Source organism: Musa acuminata, chromosome BXJ3-7 (genome assembly GCF_036884655.1).
Source record: "Musa acuminata AAA Group cultivar baxijiao chromosome BXJ3-7, Cavendish_Baxijiao_AAA, whole genome shotgun sequence".
Taxonomy (NCBI): domain Eukaryota; kingdom Viridiplantae; phylum Streptophyta; class Magnoliopsida; order Zingiberales; family Musaceae; genus Musa; species Musa acuminata.
In genome coordinates, this window is record NC_088355.1 from 42,445,514 (window position 1) to 42,461,972 (window position 16,459).

General features: G+C 37.9%; 3 protein-coding genes and 1 non-coding gene across 6 annotated transcripts; 3 read left to right on the forward strand and 1 right to left on the reverse strand.

Moving 5' to 3' along the window:
* The first annotated feature begins 2,671 nt into the window (after positions 1 to 2,671).
* On the forward strand, positions 2,672 to 4,288 carry LOC135642128 (uncharacterized). Of its 2 annotated transcripts, none has more exons than XM_065158008.1 (2): positions 2,672 to 3,866; positions 3,959 to 4,288. In XM_065158008.1, the coding sequence occupies exons 1-2, from the start codon at positions 3,325 to 3,327 to the stop codon at positions 4,080 to 4,082; spliced, it is 666 nt and encodes a 221-aa protein (XP_065014080.1). In that variant the 5' UTR covers positions 2,672 to 3,324; the 3' UTR covers positions 4,083 to 4,288. The 2 variants fall into 2 exon arrangements, with proteins under 2 accessions (XP_065014080.1, XP_065014081.1); XM_065158009.1 differs by having other exon boundaries at positions 2,676 to 3,866; positions 3,968 to 4,288.
* A 462-nt stretch (positions 4,289 to 4,750) lies between these two features.
* Positions 4,751 to 4,823, reverse strand: TRNAE-CUC (transfer RNA glutamic acid (anticodon CUC)). Its single transcript has one exon. It is a non-coding gene; the product is annotated as a tRNA-Glu (tRNA).
* Positions 4,824 to 4,891: 68 nt separating this feature from the next.
* LOC135642129 (uncharacterized) lies at positions 4,892 to 8,840 on the forward strand. Its single transcript, XM_065158010.1, has 4 exons — positions 4,892 to 5,088; positions 6,887 to 7,072; positions 7,193 to 7,232; positions 8,490 to 8,840. The coding sequence occupies exons 2-4, from the start codon at positions 6,890 to 6,892 to the stop codon at positions 8,549 to 8,551; spliced, it is 285 nt and encodes a 94-aa protein (XP_065014082.1). The 5' UTR covers positions 4,892 to 5,088; positions 6,887 to 6,889; the 3' UTR covers positions 8,552 to 8,840.
* Positions 8,841 to 9,982: 1,142 nt separating this feature from the next.
* LOC135643792 (pentatricopeptide repeat-containing protein At1g80880, mitochondrial-like) lies at positions 9,983 to 15,930 on the forward strand. 2 transcript variants are annotated; one of them, XM_065161150.1, is made up of 3 exons: positions 9,983 to 10,624; positions 13,159 to 14,591; positions 15,449 to 15,930. In XM_065161150.1, exons 1-2 carry the CDS (start codon positions 10,011 to 10,013, stop codon positions 14,189 to 14,191), a joined length of 1,647 nt encoding a protein of 548 aa, XP_065017222.1. In that variant the 5' UTR covers positions 9,983 to 10,010; the 3' UTR covers positions 14,192 to 14,591; positions 15,449 to 15,930. The 2 variants fall into 2 exon arrangements, with proteins under 2 accessions (XP_065017222.1, XP_065017221.1); XM_065161149.1 differs by having other exon boundaries at positions 13,159 to 14,465.
* Positions 15,931 to 16,459: the final 529 nt, after the last annotated feature.

Below are 16,459 nucleotides of genomic sequence, written 5' to 3' on the forward strand. Positions count from 1 at the left end.
GACAAGGTAGGTTTGTAGCTCTGTGAACAGAGTAGAGGTATTTTGGGACATGACAAAGTAATGCCTTCATGACACTGCCTCTCTTGCAGCACTGTCAAGTGAGTGATGTCCTGTTGTCAATTCACATGCGCCTGAGAATTCTACATCTTGTCTTGAGAAAAGAACTCGACCTGATCTCATCTGCAGGTCTATATGGACAGGGGCACATCCTGATGTTTCAAAGGCCACTTCACCATACAGTGGAAAATGGTAGCGTGAAGATGAAAAGAGTAAGGAGCTCAGTGTTTGCTAGGATTCCTTTATCACTTGCACTCATAATGCTCATGTTTTATTTGGCATATGCTATTATTTAGCAGTGTATTTGATATCCACACATCTCCTCCCTAATTACATGCTAGAGTAGCTTTCCAGGGTTCTAATCTTGCAATGAACTAAATCATTTGAAGAGACAAAAGCATGTCTCATTTTCTGCTTTTGTATCTTAGTCATGAACCTATGTCATAATAAATAGCTATAATTACTAGATTACATAAGTATCATCACTTTAGCATGATCATATGCTTAGACAAGACCTTGGAAACATGGACATTCTATTGATGAAAATTAGAGATATAGGGAAAGAGAAATGATTAAATTATTGACATTTCATTAAGAAGCATGTCTTGTTTGTGAAATTATCATAAAACATCAATTCCGTTCTGTTAGATCTGATGCATCTGAACTAGTTTCTGATGAAATTTGGTAAATGCAGGATTCTTTTGGAAAGAAATACAAAGACTTTTGGGCTGAGTGATAACAAGCTGTTAAGAAAGATTAGTTTGCTCTACTCTTCACTCATGGTAAGAGTTCTGGAGATCAACTTTCTTACCATTGGCATGTACTAATTCCCTGCAAACAACACTACAAGTCAGGGTTCTGTTCTTTGTAGTGCATGGGGTGTTTGAGCATGGAATCAGCTGACAAGCATTTAAGGGAGTGATAAAATAGATTGGCAAAAACTATGGCTTTAATGTCATCACACAAAGCAAGATCGAAGCATTAACAGGATTCCAAATTAACTATCTCCCAAACAGTCCTTGATCCTAATTAGCTTGGCAAATCTGCCAAAAAGTGCCCTACTATAGGACATAAGGCCTCCAATGATTCAAACCTGGGGCCTTTGATGGGACAGGGGGAGCCCATCCATGTGAGAGAACAATGTGGTTTAAGGCACCCCCTAAGCACACATTTCAGTACTAGTAATATGTACCTTATCATGTGGTCCTTAGTTAAGGGTAGCATAGATAAAATAATCCTTGTAATGGTATAGGGCAAGGTGCAAGGACCCACATGCTGTAAAGGGCCATTGAAGGTGATTCTCATTTGTCCTTCCAACTTTGGGAAGTGTGGAAGCTCTGCAGATGCATTAGATTCCTGGGAAGTTAACAGTCGATCAGCTTTCCTGCCTGGGTCATGAAAAAAAACCATCAAATCAGAAATAAAAATCTGTAGAATTATTTCAAGAGAAAAAAAAGTGGAATCAAGGCTTCATTATAGTCATATCAATGATCTATTAATTCATGAGTTGTGTCATAAGCTCTGCTTAATTGTTGCCTGTACATAGGAGCAGCTGTAAATTCCTTCAAGGAATTACCAAGCCTTGGTAATAAGAAATCCAAAATCTATGGTTGTTGGCTTGTTTCCATGCTCTTTGTCCACAACAAAGGACAGATTCAGTTCTTCATTGTCTCAAGACAAAGTAATACTTTGAACAAGTATGCTTTTGTTCTACCAAAGCAATGGTCCCTGATGTCAATAATCAAGAGAGCCATTCCTACAAGTAAAGAAACATAAGGATATGTAATATGATGCGAATGCTCAAAGGCATGTACACTTGAGACCATGATCATTGCTTCTTTCTTTCTTTCTTTCTTTCTTTCTTTCTTTCAGGAGATGAAGTTGGGAAGAGCAGGGAGTCATGTGGAGCTACAGAGATGATACACTCCCATGTGGATACCATGTGGGACTTGATTTCCTTTCCCCAAAGTCCACTGGGATTAGAAAGAAAAGGTTGAGCACCCACATCCACCATCATCTTTCCCTCGTCTTGCTGACCTACTTTTTCTGGATGACATGATCTCTTGCAGAGTTGATGTATCCGTCTGTCTGTCTGAGGTCAGTGAAAGACGAAATCACCTCAGAAAATGGTGTTAAGGTGATTCAATCAACCTAAATAACAATTTTTTTTTTTTTTCTCATTGGAAATCTTCTTTCAAAAATGGATCTTCTGTTATGCATCATGCAATCTTCAAACATGATATTGAAACGTCAATATACTGTCACAAAGCCGTTTATTAGTTGGCTGCCGATTGGTTTTTTGTTGAAGAACATATAATTTGCATGGATATTCCTGTTCAACAGTAACCTGCATTTTGTGATGGAGACTTTTTTATGTCCTCATGCTGCGGCATACCATCGTATACTTGTATACTGTACAGTGCCAATGTTCATCCTTGTTGAATTCTCACAAGTTAAATCATTCTTACCTGTAGCAGGGGCTGCTTGTCCTTTGAATGTGTTTGTGTTGTGTTGCTAGGGAGATCCTATATTATATTCTTGTGCATGGTTGTTTCAATTCAGATGGAAATATGTGCCATGGGGTTTTGCATGTTGGAGTACAATAGAGGAGATGTTTGAGGCAGCGGGCCTTGGGCACACCATGTGCATGCATGTGGTGTGTCGCTTCCAAGTAGACCCCTATCCCAATCTCACTTTTCCACCACCCTACTGGTTGGGTTCTGCTCATGCCTCCCCATGACTCGTTCATCCCATTACTGCCTTCGCCATGGAAGTAGCGCTCATGTTCTTCTTCCTGCTTTATTTCTCTGTCATCTGAACACTTTGTTACAGCTGTTTCCTAATTCTAAAACCTTAAGACTGCCGAGTCTTAATGGCATCACGGTATACTCAAAGACATGTCCATCTTTCACATGACTTTTCCCCATGCGCAAACCACGTAAAAGACGCCACTTGTTTTTCTCATCAGTGCAGACCTCAGCATACGACCCACCCCTCTTGTCTCAAATGGTAGCCGTTTCTCTTTGGTTTTTTCTCCTTGCCAGTGACCTTGTTTAATCTCAATGTGTGTGTGTGTGTGTGTATATGAGAGAGAGAGAGAGAGAGAGAATACCACAATCACCTAGTGCTACACCCAATGCTTTCAGATATCTTCTTGTGTGGTTTCTCCTCTGCTTCCCACCCTCTATCTTTGTCATCTCGATCCATATGAGTAAAGCAAGCCTTTGACACACACACACCTTGCTGTTCTTCCCTCCAAACGCAACCATGCAAGCCACCAAATCATTCGAGCAAGCTTTCCTGAAGCAAATGCTTATTGGCATCCAACTTTCTGCTGTTTCACACGGAAGCGGGAGTCTTCAGGAGAGGAAGAGCGCCATCAAGCTCTCGGCCGATGTCGCCATGGCCGTCGCCAGAGGTAGCAAAAAATGGACTCGTGGCCTCATCGCTAGCCTCTCCAAGGAAGAGCACAACAGGTCCTTCCTTCAGTTCGTCCTTGGAAAGGAGTCTGAGAGACCAGCCAAGATTTGCCACAGCTCATGGAAGATCCCAAGAAGCAAGAATATCGTGAGGAGGAGCCTTAGGTTTCTGTCCAAGAGGAAGAGCAACATACGTGCACCGAATAGCAGCGTTCTTGCCGGGACACTAGTGGAGAAGAGAACACAAGTGCTCAAGAGGCTTGTCCCCGGGGGTCAGTCCATGGATGCGTTCTCCTTGTTGGACGAAACCCTAGACTATGCCGCCTGTCTTCAAGCTCAGGTGGATGTAATGCAGAAGCTTATGACAACTCTCGAAGCATCAAAACATAGGTAACTTCATTCCATTGATCACTGTCACTTCTCTTCAGTTTCATGTTTCGTTCCATACTTTTGCACCATTTCTTCGTTGTTCTTATCCGCAGAGCTGACAGTGACGCACAGCGCCCCAAAGAAAAGTTTCATCTGTTGGCAATGGTGGGAAGCTGGTATTCCACGAGGAAAGGCCTCCGGAAAAGGCTCAGCAAGAGGCCAAAGCTCACACTGTAGCATGGGAGGAACGTGTACTCTGCGGAAAGTAACGTGAGAAGAATGTAATGCGTGCGTCGGTGCTTTGTATTGATCGCTCTTCTGAAACTGCTAAAGATTGGAGAATGTCGAAACGTGGAGGAGATCATATGTATATTGGAGAGAGGGATAAAGCAGTGAAGCTTTTGCTTCCCCATTAATATTACTGGCTCTTGTTTTGTGTGAAAGACTCATCGAGGACTCGAAATATATGCATACGAAGACGCATGCATATAAATATTTACCCATTTGAATGCAAACAATTCAGAAGATACTCTTAAACTATTATAAATATCTATTTCAACCATAATATCATATATTAAATGTTTTCCATTTTAATTTTATTTAACTTATTTACAGTATTTTCAAGTAGATGTTAAAAAAAGACACAAATATTAAAATAAAAATAACAAAGATGAAAAAAATAAAGGAAAATCAAAAATAAAATATAGTTAAAATTAGATAGAAGTGGGTTCGAGAAGAGTATCCTAACCAACTAGACTACAACGAATAAAAAAAATACAAATATAAATACAAATACAAATACAAATACAAAGAAAAGAAATATATAAAAATATAAAACTAAAATAAAAAAATAAAATAAAATTATAGAATATACAATAAAATATAAATGAAAAATAAAATAAAAATTCCGTTGCCGGGACTTGAACCCGGGTCTCTCGGGTGAGAGCCGAGTATCCTAACCAACTAGACTACAACGGATGTTGTGTAACGTTTAGGAAAATTATAAATCACAACTACATCTCTCACTATACAAATCTTTCGCCTTAATTCAACGACGGCTCACGGAGGCCCCAACCGAGACATAGTTCCCTATTCCCATTCGCATCGGCTGCCTCTCGCGACCTTCTCACTCCACTCTCCGGCCACAAACCTAGGGCTCGGCCAGCGACGTCCTCTTCCTCACACCACCACCGCCTCATCCAATTTCCTACAAACAGACGGGGTTTCTTTACCACCCATCAAGGTTCTGCTTCGCCTTGCTTCTTCTTCTTCGTTTTGCTTTCACGTACTGTGATTATTTAGGGTTTTAATCTGTAGGTAAGTTCATTCTTATTTTACTAGGTGGTCTGTGTCAGAACTTTTTAGATCCGTTCAATTCCGTTCAATTATCTTTACTGTAATCGAATCGGTCTTCATCCGTGAGCCTTATCGTTTCTTCCGTAGAGATCTACTTGGGCGCAACTGATGTCCTTCTGATGCGCATTCCGTTTCGACTCCCGATGTTCCCTAAGAGTTCTGATGAATCTTGATAGTTTGTCCGCAGCCAGTCGACAACCCAATTGATACCCCAGTCGGATTTCCTAATTGCAGCTCTTGAAAATAATTTGAATAGGATCGCATCTTAACTTAGCTGATCCAAAGGACGTCTATATTGATTTTCTAAGCATTAGATGGAATGTGGATCCACCATTGATTTGTCTGAGTGCTTACTGTTTGCAGGCCGTATAAGGGTAATCAAAGACGATTTGGTGATGTTTACTAAGTGTTGATGATTTGTATGCTCCTGCAAACTATATGTGTCTCATACACTTAGCAGAACATGTACCAAAATATTTGTGTTGCCAAGATGAGATTGTTGAAGTAGATATGTGGAGTTACTAAGACAAAATATGGTTTTATTCGTTAGCAATTAGATGTAGCTCCAATAGAGGATAAAATATGATAGAATCATTGAACAGTGTATGAAAATCTTTACAGAGAACTTATAGATGCTGTCGTTAGACTACATGAAATAATTAGTATTAATAGTGTTAGAATAGGTAGAGGGAGATCTTAGAAGACTTTATTAGAAACCTTAAATAAATAATTAAATGCTCCTGATTTTACTAAGGATGTTGCTTTGTGCAGAGCTCAATGTCAGAATAAGATCTATACAATGGATCTCAAATAGTTGGGACATATGACTTACACTTTGCAAAACAAAAAAAAAAGAAGAGCTAATACTTGAAAATTATAACTTTTAAAAAGTTTTATGAGAGCATCATGAAAGTAAATTAGTAATGTTTAAACAATATTCAAAGACGAGCTTGCCTCAACTTCTACAAGAACGTTGTAGTAATATGATCTTTTAAACTTTGCAGGCATCTTTCAAGAACATTGTAGTAATAGAAAAGGAGAAATTGCATGTTTAGCTAATATTATGTAATATTGTCCACCTTATACAGCAATAATTCTTTTTCTAATGTGACATAGGAAACCTTGTAGTTAGGTCTTGTGCAAATACAATATGTTCTCGAAGCTGGATTGCATCTACATAACCTGATAATCGAGACTTAAACAAGACATTGATTTAAGGCTTTTAAATCAAGGAATCAGAATAAAGCAACAATTAATTATTTGTTCTATCGGTCCACTGTGATTGGACTCATGTGCAAGTCAAAATTTGTCCTTATATGAGTAGCCATCCAATGTGATAGGGTAACATGTCAACCTAACAACCAACCTTAATAACTTATAGGCCCTTCTTGCACAGTTATGATATACTCCAGAGATTTTATTGATCATGGCAATGTGGTTAAGAATTCCTGGATCCTGTTGCAGTAGCTTTTGGATTGGGTTGTTTTGTTTTGATAAGAAAACTGCTCGTGAATAAACAATTTGTAAAATGAGAAGCAAAATCATGCCTTTCTAAAGTTTCCAACTATAAAGAGGAGGACTTGTATGATTGTCAAAAGAGCACTCCTGATACTTGTTCAATAATTTTGCAGCTATATGTTCCTTGTGATTTTTATGGATTTCAATTTGTCTTTTATTGGAAACAGGAAATGTACATTCGAGTGAAGCGCAACAAGACAACCTACTTTGTGCAGTGTGATCCAACTGACACAACTTTGGATATAAAGCAGAAATTACAAGCCTTGATCGATCTACCTAGCAATAATCAACGTTTAACCTTGGTAGCAACTGATGTTGTATTAGTAGATTCAATGACATTAGCAGAACAGAGGGTAACAATGCCATTCAATTACCATCCAGAACTGACAATTCTAAGTGCTATTTCATAATTTTAGGATGATGATTATACGGACCACCTAAACCTGTTTTAATTCTTCATTGTTCATGCGCAGGTTGAAAATGATGCTGTGGTGGCTTTGACTCTTAGAAAAGGTATTGCACTTCTCTGGCTTCTTTGATAAATCTTGAACTCATGTATGTGCTCATATACACCAATGCAATTTTGATGGCTACTTATAACATGTTCATGAGTCATGGAAGGTTCTAACCAAGAATACATTTGCCTAGGATAACAAAAAAGTTATTTTCTCAAGTACTGAATTATTGAGTTTGTGCATTTTCTCCATACCGTGAAATCAACTTTCTGGTGGACTACCTGTTCATATGCACAAGTTAGATCTTGTTGAGGCATCCACTATTTCTAGTTGGTCCATGAGTAGTCACTGTATCATGCTAGTGTGTGTTGTGCCTTTTTCTGCTCTGATTGATGCGAAGGACACAAAATAGCCAGATGTAGTATGATTTTTATAAAGATTTAACAGTGATGTCTTAATTTTTTTTACTCTGAGTAAGGCCCACAAAAATATGATAGAAATGTGCAATGTAGTTCAATTGGTGCACAAATAGTTTGCCATTTCAGTGGCTGTTTGAAGAAGCAGCTACACTCTAATGGGTTTTCAAGGTATTGCTTACAACAGATGCGAAATGTAGGTTTATATGTGAGTGCATGTACAATCCATATGGAGATATTCTAACAAAGTACATAACTGAGTAAAAATTGAGAAATTGAATTAGCTTTAATTGGTAATGGGCTAATATATGTTAGATTCCAATCAATGGTTTATGAGATCACATTTTTGTACACGTCAAATAACTAATTTTAGTGATAAGTTGGAATATTTGTGTCCATTTTACATTGTGATGGATCCTGTATTTATCAGTACCAAAATAGTAGTAACAAGGCAAGTGAAATTAATTGGAGGAAACATGAATTTTTGGTGCTTATGTGGACTAAGTGTGGTGGCATATATTTTTACATATAAAACGTAGCCACCCATAATCAGATAACTTTATGCCATATGAGCATCGGACACATCCATATATACTGCCTCGAAGACTGCATTTGGGAAATTGATTTTAATAATAAGGTTACTTTTTATTTGATTTTAAAGAATTGTTTTCCTGGTAATTTATGGTTTTGATATGGATTGTTTGTTTGAGATCTAGGGTTTTAGCCTGTGATTTATACTGGTGAAACAAATGGTTCTTTTTCTGTACTATGTTATTCTTATCTTGGCCGTAGGATTAGGTATGATTGAACACAATTTCCTGGTGAGGAAATCGTAGTCTCATTTTTGTTTTTACTTGGGACAATAAACAAGTTCTCAAGAATTGGATTCTTTTTTTCAGATGATAATGAGTTTGAGGAGATTTACATTGCACGCCCTGAAGACTTCATGTCATTCTCCTGATCAGAATAACAGCCTTAGACAGATGATTTGCTTGTAAAAACTTGCGTCAGTCATATCCATGTAGAAGAAACATATTTCCCTCATCAGTGAATGTAGAATGATTCGGTCAAGGATGACATTAGAGCTGGTGGTGGATCTAAGGAACTCATGGGTGAACTTGTTTGTGCACGTGCTGAACTGCCGCAACCAAACTGTAGACTTGGGGTATTTGTCATGCAAACACCATTAATTGGCAAGAAATAACAGTGTTTTAGCTGTTGAACAAGGTAGTACAAGGGATGTTCATGCTTGATGCAGGCTCAAATGTTGATCCATATGATTCCTTAGCTTTTTCTTTATCTGCAGCATTTCCCAAAATTAGGATATTATTATGGAAGCAAAAGTTGAGAAAAGAAAAAGGTTTTAACAAATAGAGTATCCTCCCATGAAATACCTTTAATGTTACATGTTGCAAACGCAACAAGTTGAGATCGATGTCTTCTTGCTATTTTTTTGTCTGATTTTAACTTGTTGTTTAAGTCGTGCTGTATCTTTGTGATCTATCTGCAATAGTCGATGTAAAGTTAAGTCTATGACAAACTTGTTCTATTTGTAATTAATAATTATTCGACACTTTTATCTAGAAAAGATATTTAAGTTTTTATCAAATGACACCCCTTAATTGGTTTTTACGTGGGGAGCTTTCGTCGGCTAGCTGGATGAAAATTTCTTTAATCGTCGTTCTGCTCGCTCTTCCTCATCGCGGTTGCAGTTGTGGGTAGAGTGAAGGCGGGCGACGAGGGCGTTAGCCCACAACAAAGTGGACGAGGAGCGACAAAGATCTGGGACCCCGTTCGTGGCGTTTGTTTACTTAGCACCTTCGCCATTGCTAAGGAGGCGATCGTCGCATATCGTGTTATTGCAGTCCCAACTCAAGGAGGAGAAGCGTGCTCGTGCCTACTCACACCACGAAGGGCTTCGCTTCCTCTTGGGTCTTCGCATCGTCTTCTTCATCTCTGTCCTAGTGGGAGCAGCGTCGAGATCCTTGTCGATGTTGACGCCTCGTCACTCACCTCCACTGTACCCTCTGTTACTATCGTGATGAGAAAAGGGCGGTGGTGTGGAAGGGAGGGAGGAGGAGAGGGCGACAGCGATGGTAGAGGTGATGACAGTTGAGGGCGACAACGGGTAAAGGACGAGGGGTATTTTCATTAAATTGATAAAAGAAAAAGGTACTCCCATATAAAAAAAAAAATCAATTTCATGGGTGCTCTTTGATAAAAACTCAATATTAAAAGTTTTTAAAGATAAAATATCTGATAATATTTTTTTAATCATTTTGGCTTGTCTACTTGCAGTTTAATGTGAAAAATAACGCAATCCGGGCGACAATTGGGCCTAAATCTTTCTACCCAAATTAGGCCCAAAAAAGGTCTTCACATAACAACTCGTGATCCCTCGGTCAATTACCGACTCTTCTATGGCGCTAGCGGTGAGCATAAGCCGCCCAACACCCCTCCTCTCTGCCTTCCTTCTCCGCCCTCTCCTCTCTCCCTTCCTCCTCAATCCCCGCCGTCCTCTCCCTCTTCCCTCTCCTTCTCTTCCGATCCTATTTTCTTCTCCCACTATCTTCTCAATCTCCACTTATCCTATTCTTCACCCACAAATCTCATCGCTCTCCTCCCCTTCCGCAGCCACCGACCCTGGCACCAGCGACTTCGACACTGATTCTGTCGAGCCCTCTGCTCCCTTCGATGAGTCCGACCTCCATGGCTTTCTCCAGCTCCTCACCCAAGCCAAATCCTTGTCCTCATCTCGTAAAGAGGCCCTGGCCTTCCTGCGGGCCTCCTCGGGTGTCGCGCTCAACCTGGGTTTGGTCTGCAAGGCCCTCTGGGAGCTGAGGGGGGACTGCGAGTTGGCCTTCCTCGCTTTCCGATGGGCGGAGGAGTGCGTCGCGGATTGTCGGTGGGCGTGGCATCTCATGATTTGGGCGATGGGCAAGCAACGGCGATTTGATTTGTCCTGGTACCTGGTGCGTAAGATGTACAAGACGTCGGTTCTCACGCAGCGGGCGATGGTGATCATGATGGAAAGGTGCTAACTTTGATATTCTTTTGGCATCCTACTATTCGAGATCAACAATTGAATGACAACTTTTAATATTTATTTTCAGCCTGAATGTTGGATTTGTATCCATGATAATTTTGATTTCCTGTCCTAATTATATGTGCTTTATCTTTTCCCTTTTAGTCATGCCTACTTTTTAGCTTAGGCTGCTGCTTCGTTTCGAATCAGTGGATCATCCCCACTATCAAGTATATGACCATTTTTTCCTACCTATTATCTTCAAAATAGGGAAATAACCTCCGGACCTTTTGCAAAGTATGATCATGATGAAACATGATGTATATCTGGTTAATTACTTAATGAGAAAGATTATGATAGATGAAACATGCAAGTAAAGTTATGGCTGGCTAAATAGTGGTTGTTATCTTGCAGGTTAGTCGTCACTTCTTCTTCCTAGAGGTCTAGAGAGTGAACGTTTTCTTAACATATAAGAAATAGGAGAATATGTTTTAAAGTGCCCCATGATTTGGGATAAAAGCAGTAACACTTTATTGCTCTATCATGCAGCCCCACAAACTGTCCCTTTCTTGTCTTCCTTTTTTTCAAGATTGGTCTCTCCAATTTCTTGTTAATGATTTAGGTAATGTTATATGCATTAAAGACGAAGATCAAAGAATACTTGTTAATGATGACAAGATTAAGGAAAGATGAAGAAATTATTTTTATAAATTATTTAATGAATGTTTCACACATGACTTAGATTTAATGGTAAATAATAGTGGTAGATCTAATAATCATAGGTTTATTCATAAAATTAGAGCTAATGAAGTAAAAAATGCATTAAAGAAGATGAAAATAACTAAGAGTGTGGAGCCTAATGGTATCCCTATTGAGGTTTGAGAAAGTTTAGGGGATAAGAAAGTAACTTTGTTAACTAGCTTTCTTTAACAAAATCATGAGATTCAGAAAAATGCTTGATGAATAGAGAAAGGGTTTTTTTTAGTATCAATTTATAAAAATAAGGTTAACATATAAAATTGTTCAAATTATGGAGAAATTAAAATCATGAGTCATACTATAAAACTTTGGGAAAAAGTTATCGAAAGTAGGATAAGACTTGAAATTAATATATCTGAAAATAAATTTGGTTTTATGATTATAATATCAACCATAGAAGCTACCTATTTATTAAGACAATTAATGAAAAAAGTATAGGGAGAAAAAGAAAGATTTGCATATGATTTTTATTGATTTACAGATAGCTTATGATAGGATTCCTAGAGATTTTGTATGGTGGGTTTTAGAAAAGAAATGTGAATCCACTAATTATATTGATGTTATTAAAGATATGTATCATAATGTAGTTACTAGTGTTAGAACTACATGGTGTATGTCTAATGAGTTTCCTATTAGTATATGATTATACCAAGGATTTACATTAAGTCCCTACCTTTTCATATTGATAATGGACGAACTTACTAGTCACTTACATAAAAGACATCCCTGATGTATGTTATTTGCTAATGATATTGTCTTCGTTGATGAGAGCCTAGTTGAAGTTACTTATAAACTTGAGTTGTAGAGGCAAGCCTTAGAAACTAAAGGTTTTAGATTTAGTAGGACTAAAACTGAATATATAAAACGTGATTTTAGTGATTCTAGAAATGATTAAGAAAATATAGTTAAATTGTATAAACAAGAAGTTCATTTAAGTAAAAGTTTTAGGTATCTTGGATCAATTATTCAATAAGATGGAGAGATTGATGAATATATTATTCATAGAATAAAAACAAGATGGTTAAAATGAAAAATTTTATAAGACAATTGTGAGATCAACAATGCTTTATGGATCAGAGTATTGGGCAATTAAGAAAAAATGCATAAAAAAAATTGTGTTGCTGAGATGAGAATGTTGAGACAGATGTGTGGAATATTAGAAAAGATAGGAAAAGAAATATTTTTATTCGTGAATAGCTAGGTATCACTTTGATATATGATAAGATGAGAGACAATTGTTTAACATAGTATGAGCATGTACTAAGGAGACTTCCAGATGTGATAGTCAGAAAAGGTAAAATAATTAATATTAGTGGTATGAGGAGAGATATAAGAAGATCTAAAAAGATTTTAATATAACCTATAAATAAAGATTTAGATATTTTGAACTTAACTAAGCATATGACTTTTTACAAATTTCAATGGCTGCAAAGGATCCATGTAGTCGATTCTAAATAGTTGGAACTTAAGGTTTGGTTGTTGTTGTCGTCGTCTCTCCAATTTCTGGATGTGCATATTACTTTAAGACCAAATTCATTTTTTTCCTATCAGTTAGCCTCTTGATATGTTTGTAGGACAATTTAAAAAAAATTTGTTTATATTTATATTTAATTTGTTCATTAGACATGCTGACTGATGTTTTTTTTCCTTACTATTCTGTTGTAGGACGGAATTGAGTTCTTTGACATATGGACACTTTCTTTTGTGTTTTTTTCATTCTTGCTTCTTTGATATTTTTGTGAATTGATGATCTTGAGTTACATGAGATCTTTAAAATTCTTCAGGTATGTAGCTGCAGATGAAGCTAGGAAAGCAATGAAAACTTTTCAGGTCATGGAAAGGTTCAAAGTAAATGCAGATTTAACAGCATTTTATGCCCTTCTTTGTGCGCTTTGCAAGAACAAGTATGTTGAAGAGGCTGAGGAGTTCCTCCTTCTAAATCGGAAGTTTTTCCCCCTTACAGCTGAAAGCTTCAACATAGTGCTAGATGGATGGTGTAATGTCATCTGTGATGTGGTTGAAGCAAAGAGACTGTGGAGAGAAATGTCAAATTTCTGCATCACCCCAGATGGCATTTCTTATTCTCATATGATCTGTTGTTTCTCAAAAGCTGGCAACCTATTTGATTCTCTAAGACTTTATGATGAAATGAAGAAGAGGGGTTGGATTCCTAACCTTGTGGTCTACAATTCTCTTATTTATGTACTAACCAGAGAAAGTTGCTTGAGGGATGCAAACAATATTTTTGATAAAATAATAGAAGCAGGCTTGCAACCAAATGTACAAACATACAATTCTATGATATACCCATTATGCGAAGCACAGAAGCTGGAGGAAGCACGAATGGCAATGGATGACATGATGGTGAAGGGAATTCATCCAACTATTGAGACATACCATGCTTTTGTTAAGGAGGAAGACATTGAAGGAACCGTGAAGCTTCTTAAAAGAATGAAGGATGCTAGTTGTGGTCCTAACAGCTACACTTTTTTCCTGATAATAAATAAGTTCTTCAGATTTGGTGATTCTGAAAGCTCACTAAAAATGTGGAGTGAGATGAAGAGGTATGATGTCATTCCTGATGCTTCACATTATATGGCTGTTGTAGAAGGTTTGGTAAAGCATGGATGGATCCCAAAAGCTCTGGAATTCTATAAAGAAATGAAATCCAAGGGATTTTCTGCTGATCCTAAGCTCGAGAAGTTTTTCATGTCCTTCATATCAAACAGCAAAAACCACTGGGGAACGAGTGGCAAGGAATTCATCTTTCCACAAAATGGCAGACATGGCACTTGCATAAGAATGAAATTTGGATAACCAAGATCAGTTCCTCCAAACCTTATTGTTGCAGTGATCGAATTCGGTACAGTATTGTCAAATGTCTTAGAGAAAAGTGTTTGATCTATCAGCTCATAATGGCACCAGGAATGTCTTCTGGCTTAGATATAGTGTACTCTAGCAGACGTGTCTAGCATGGACACCTATGATTGGAATTCTTTGTTGATTTATTACTTACAGATCTAATAATCTTCAGCATCAACCATGCAATGTACTCCAATACCCAACCCAGATGTCCTGAGATAGCCCTGAGGTAATCATTTGTCCTTGTTTCTTAAACACATTTACATGTTAGTTGCAGGCTTGCAGCATGATATATGCAATGGGTTTCTAGCTCTGTTTCTCAAGCTTTATGCTCTGCATAGATACTGAAATAAGAGTAAGAATTCTAGACTCAGTTGCTTTTGTGTTCCTCTTAGCCTCCGGTCATCAACAAATAAAAGCTAATTAATAAACTAATGTTACAGTATCCATGTATATTATATGCGATGATAAGCATGATTACTGCTTTATCAGCTCCCAAGGGTCATTAGCATCATATACATATGAGGGAATTCTTTTGCATGATTAAGATATTTTGATCTAAATTAAGGTTGTATATCTGCAGCATGAAAGAAAGAAATACAAAATACCTCTGAATTGGAATTTTTTTTTCATTTGTTTTGTTCAATATTTAGAATGTATGATTGCAGTTTCATGTTCCTTATGAAACATATCCATTTTGAAACATTGACACTGTATATGATGATAGGGCTGTGTAGATTGTAATAGGAGTGTTGTTTTTAGAATTGTAGCATTGATTAGCTTCCTGCGAATTCGAAAGGTGAAAGATGTTCTAAGAAAGTCAATCTTCAATTGTGGTGGCTTTGACGAAGACTCTTGCTAGTGCCTTTTCTTTTTTCCAGCATTATACTGGTATAGTAGAACCATATGTGGTCCACAAATTATCATTCAAGCATGCAAATGGTTGCCATTCTTAATAATCTAGAGATCAAGTTCTGGTTTCTAGATTTGTCTTGAACTTTTACTTTCTGTGGTCTTTGCAAGAACAAAAGAATCACTGAATAATTTCCTGGTTGATTTGTAGGAGTAATATGGCCTTTGTATTGAAAAATTATCACTCAACAGATCATTTAGTTTCATTTTGTCTGGTGTAATAATGTCTTATGGCTTTATCAGACGATTTGAAAGACTCAAAGGGTCCCATGTTAACATTCCTTTATCTCATAATACCAGGCATTGGTGTCCAAGAAAACTATGCAAAGATTCTACTGGCAATCAGATGAAGATGTTACAAATCTCCATTCCCGTGCCATGAATGCAGTAAAGCTGGGCTAAATTGCGTGTCATTGTTTCATTAGTTAATACATGATCCACACACTTGTTGATGCTTACTTTTCAATCTTCTACTTTGCTACGAGATGAATCTATGCATGGCCAAACTAAAAATGAAGAAGATAGAAGCTATTGATCTGCCGTTCGAGGAACAGAGAATTGTTGGGGTTGGAAACAATTAATTGTTTCTAAGATCTCTCTGATCTTTGGCATGGAGAGATGTTCCATCCATCTTTTATTATATTTTGTTAGGAATAACTTTGGAAAATGCACTGGGGAGAATTCAGATGGATGAAGCAAGTTATGTAAGTTGACACCACTTCCAATGTTGGCTCTTGCACATATAGCTTCTTTTCTGATAATGAAGAATTCATTCTGGTTAATTGCTCTAAATGTCACATACCATAGCTGTTGTTGTTTGCCCTTTTTTGCTGTATTTTATTATTTAAATCTTCAAAATGCAATTTGCACTGCAAATTAATTTTTTTTTTCAGCATTTCAAATGGATCGTAGTACAAATCTTTACCTGTGCTACTGACTTGGATATCTATCTGGTTTGTGCGGTAATAGCCGTTGGGATATGCAGGGGCAAGACGGAGAATAAGGCGTATGCACCCGTGGGCCCACTTTGGGTCCGGAGGCTTGAGGCAGGGAGACGAGTCGGGTGTGACGAGGTATGCTGCGTACCGTCGGCCGGCTCTACTGCTACTGAGTATCGTTAGTGATGCCACCTCGATGAGGTGATGAGTGGGCTCGCGTGGCATGGACTCGAGGCCCCCGAGATTCCGATCAACCCTGACAACTTCCCCGGTTGAGTCATTGCAGACCCAAAGAGCTCCGCTGGGCGGGGTGACGTGGTTTCCTCCTTCTGACATCAGCCTGACTATTGTCATAGGTGACTGATTCGGCGGT